At 47.8% G+C, this 2,937-nt stretch overlaps 2 protein-coding genes across 2 annotated transcripts in view; both read right to left on the bottom strand.

Annotated features, from left to right (window-relative positions):
* Positions 1 to 6: 6 nt before the first annotated feature.
* LOC113215115 (ATP-dependent DNA helicase PIF1-like) lies at positions 7 to 2,865 on the bottom strand. Its single transcript, XM_026434691.2, has 6 exons — positions 2,715 to 2,865; positions 1,271 to 1,906; positions 680 to 740; positions 420 to 603; positions 262 to 334; positions 7 to 181 (listed from the first exon to the last, which is right to left on the bottom strand). Exons 2-4 carry the CDS (start codon positions 1,747 to 1,749, stop codon positions 580 to 582), a joined length of 564 nt encoding a protein of 187 aa, XP_026290476.2. The 5' UTR covers positions 1,750 to 1,906; positions 2,715 to 2,865; the 3' UTR covers positions 7 to 181; positions 262 to 334; positions 420 to 579.
* LOC113215116 (ATP-dependent RecD-like DNA helicase) overlaps positions 2,781 to 2,937 on the bottom strand; it is a 9,705-nt gene continuing 9,548 nt past the window's right edge. The window contains exon 2 of the mRNA XM_052263496.1: positions 2,781 to 2,930. Within this exon, the coding sequence (XP_052119456.1) occupies positions 2,796 to 2,930 (135 nt within the window). The 3' untranslated portion in view covers positions 2,781 to 2,795. The remainder of the gene's footprint in view (positions 2,931 to 2,937) is intronic.

Below are 2,937 nucleotides of genomic sequence, written 5' to 3'. Positions count from 1 at the left end.
TGCCAGAAGATTGCTATTGGCCATTGTATTAGAATCTAATACATTTAGGATCCGCCTTGAGCCATTGCTTCATCATCTTCTTGGACGCCTATGTTGTCTATAAACTGTGAAAGACCATTGCTCAAAGCAATGTTTCCTGCAGCATTGGGATGTATGTTGTTCTTTCCCACTTCTAAAAACCCTGGAAAAACCAAAATATAGTTAGATAAGATTATGGCAAATATACAAATCATGATATACCTAATATTGAAATATGCATACTTTAGAAACAGAGCCTGATTTGAGGCAGCTCCACTCATGAAGATATTTTGTGCGTCAAACACAAGCACATTATCTGAGATACATATGAGCTAAACGTCAAAACAATGTCTGGCTAAACAAGAGTTTTAGATTTGATTAAGTTGGTAAAATTTACATACCTTTGTTGGTAGTGCAGGCTTTTATATGGTCATTTAGAGACTTTTACTCCTCTAAGTGATTTGCATTTGTTGCAGCTAACTTGGAGATGGGCGGGATGGTCATAACAATTACTTGTATAGCAATGTCTGACAAGTGTGTCAACACATTCTCTACTGCCTCTTAAGTTTTATCTCTTGGCACAGACTGAAATTTTTAAAAATTAAAGTTGTTTTATATTTATATTTTTCCTCACTCAATCATTAATGGTACTAATATTTACCTTTAGGAAGTCATTAGTCCCTATTAGGACGACACACTTTTTATTGATTACCAACTTTGACCTACAAACATTAACTTTTGTGTTACACAAAGTAATAATTATAAAAGCATTGAAAATGGCAATGTAGGTTTAATTTGTTTATTATCTTAGTTCACAAAGTAAGGTCACTGGTAAGATCAATCGAATCCCTAATACAACAATCTGTATAGGGTCAGGTTGGTAATGATGGACAGGGGGTGCGCGGTCGCAGTAAAAGAAGGGAAGGAGGGAACTAAATTCGAAATTCTAAGTTGGTTTTTACAGCACTGGTAAACAGGCCAATGTTTTCAGAGCACCGCGTTGCGGGCCGACGTACGTATTACTTTGTTTTACACACTGCAGAGCAGGCTATCGTTTTCAGAGCACCGCGTTGCGGGACGACGTACGTTTTACTTTGTTTTACACACTGCAGAGCAGGCAATCGTTTTCAGAGCACCGTATTGCGGGCCGGTTCGTACTTAGTTTTACAGCACTGCAAGCAGGCCAATTGTTTTCTTAGCACCGCATGCGCGGGCCGCAACCTTTAGAACGATTTACAGGACTGCAACTTACCGGCTGTTCCTGACAATCGCTCTTTCGCCGGCCTCACGATCCAGGAACCCCGGACTGTTCCGGATGTCCAAAATTAGGTTGAGACCGAACTCGGGGTCGATTAAGAGTCCCGCCCAGGACTTGACACGGGACATCGCAACGTACATCAGACCCACTGCAAAGTCCCTGAGGCCCACACTGACCACGGCACGGTCCAGAGTGAGGCCCTGGGACTTGTGCTCTGTGACAGCCCAGGCCAGACACAGCGAAACCTGCTCTCGGCTGCAGGCGACCTGCTCATGGTCCCACGAGTGCACCAGCGTGGGCACGGGTACCAAGCCGTCGGCCACGGTGGGGCCGGTGTAGTTGTCGAACTTGACCATCACCACGGTGGGGAGGTCCTCTGGCTGGGCTCGGCCCGGCTGGTAGACGATGTCTACCACTGTGCCGGTGGCGCCGTTCACGAGACCCGTCTCGAGCCACATGTTGCTGCGCAGCATGACCCTGGCGCCCTTGGCGAGGTACACGACGGGCTCCAGGCCGGCCGCGTCGTCAGCGGACCCGCGCTTGGCCGTCGCGTTGTTGTGCTTGGCGGGCAGACGCGCCACGGGGCTGTCCAGCTCCAGGGGAATTGGAAAGCCCCAGGAGTTCAAGAAGCTGCTGGAGCCACGGGGACGTTCAGTTTGAAGCGCTCTCCAAACCTGGCGTAGTCGGCCGCCGTGGTCATGCCAACACTCACAAGGAGCCTTAGGTAAGTGTAAATTCCCGATTCGGTTCAAACTCGGTATATTTGCTTCTTGACCATGTAGATGACGAACGACGGTCGAATTTTGTGCTGAAGTTCACATCCCGGGGTACCGGGTGTAACTGAGAATGCGCAACAGTGTTGCGGGATTGCATACCCGCCAGGGCTGCAGGGGCCATGGCGCCTTACGGGCTAACTGGGTAGGCAAACCCGCAATACTGTTGCGCATTCTCAGTTACACCCGGTACTTTCTACACTGGAAATGCAAGTGTGTGAATGTCGCTCACCTGCAGGTGAGTGACATTCCATTCGTACACTTCGGGGGGTTAACGTGTGAAAAATTCACACCTTTACCCCCGTAAGTGTACGAATGGAATGTCGCTCACCTGCAGGTGAGCGACATTCACACACTTGCATTTCCAGTGTAGGAGCGTTTTATAGAAAAAGTTTAGAAATTCGACATAAACTCATGGAAGGCGGTCTCAAATCGAAAAATGGAAGAGGAACTACCCCCCCACAACCGCACATTCTGAGTCGGAATATCGCTTTAAAAAAATGTTAACATGAAATTTTTATTTTTTGGGAATTATAGGCCCGTATAGGCCCCTAAAGGGAGTTTTGACATATGAACTTCAGCACAAATTTTGACGCGCAATAGTCATCTATGTTGTTAAGAAGCAAATATACCGAGTTTGAACCGAATCGGGAATTTACACTTACCTCAGTCTCCTTGTCAGCCGGTCGAGTGCGACACGGAAGGTGACGTCGGCCGGTCGCTGGGACACGGATAGGATAAAGGACTTATTGAAAGTCCTGTTTGAAAGTCCTGTAGACCATCTTGCCGGCCATCCGCCTAGCGGAGTACAACGGAGAGTCTCCTACCGGGGGCAGTTGGCGGACGTCCCCGATAAGAAAGATATTGAGACCAGCGAACACCTCGTCG

This window comes from Frankliniella occidentalis, unplaced genomic scaffold (genome assembly GCF_000697945.3).
Source record: "Frankliniella occidentalis isolate FOCC.00 unplaced genomic scaffold, Focc_3.1 Scaffold12, whole genome shotgun sequence".
Lineage (NCBI taxonomy): Eukaryota > Metazoa > Arthropoda > Insecta > Thysanoptera > Thripidae > Frankliniella > Frankliniella occidentalis.
Note: the sequence above shows the minus strand (reverse complement) of the source record. Positions and strands in the feature narration are given on the sequence as shown.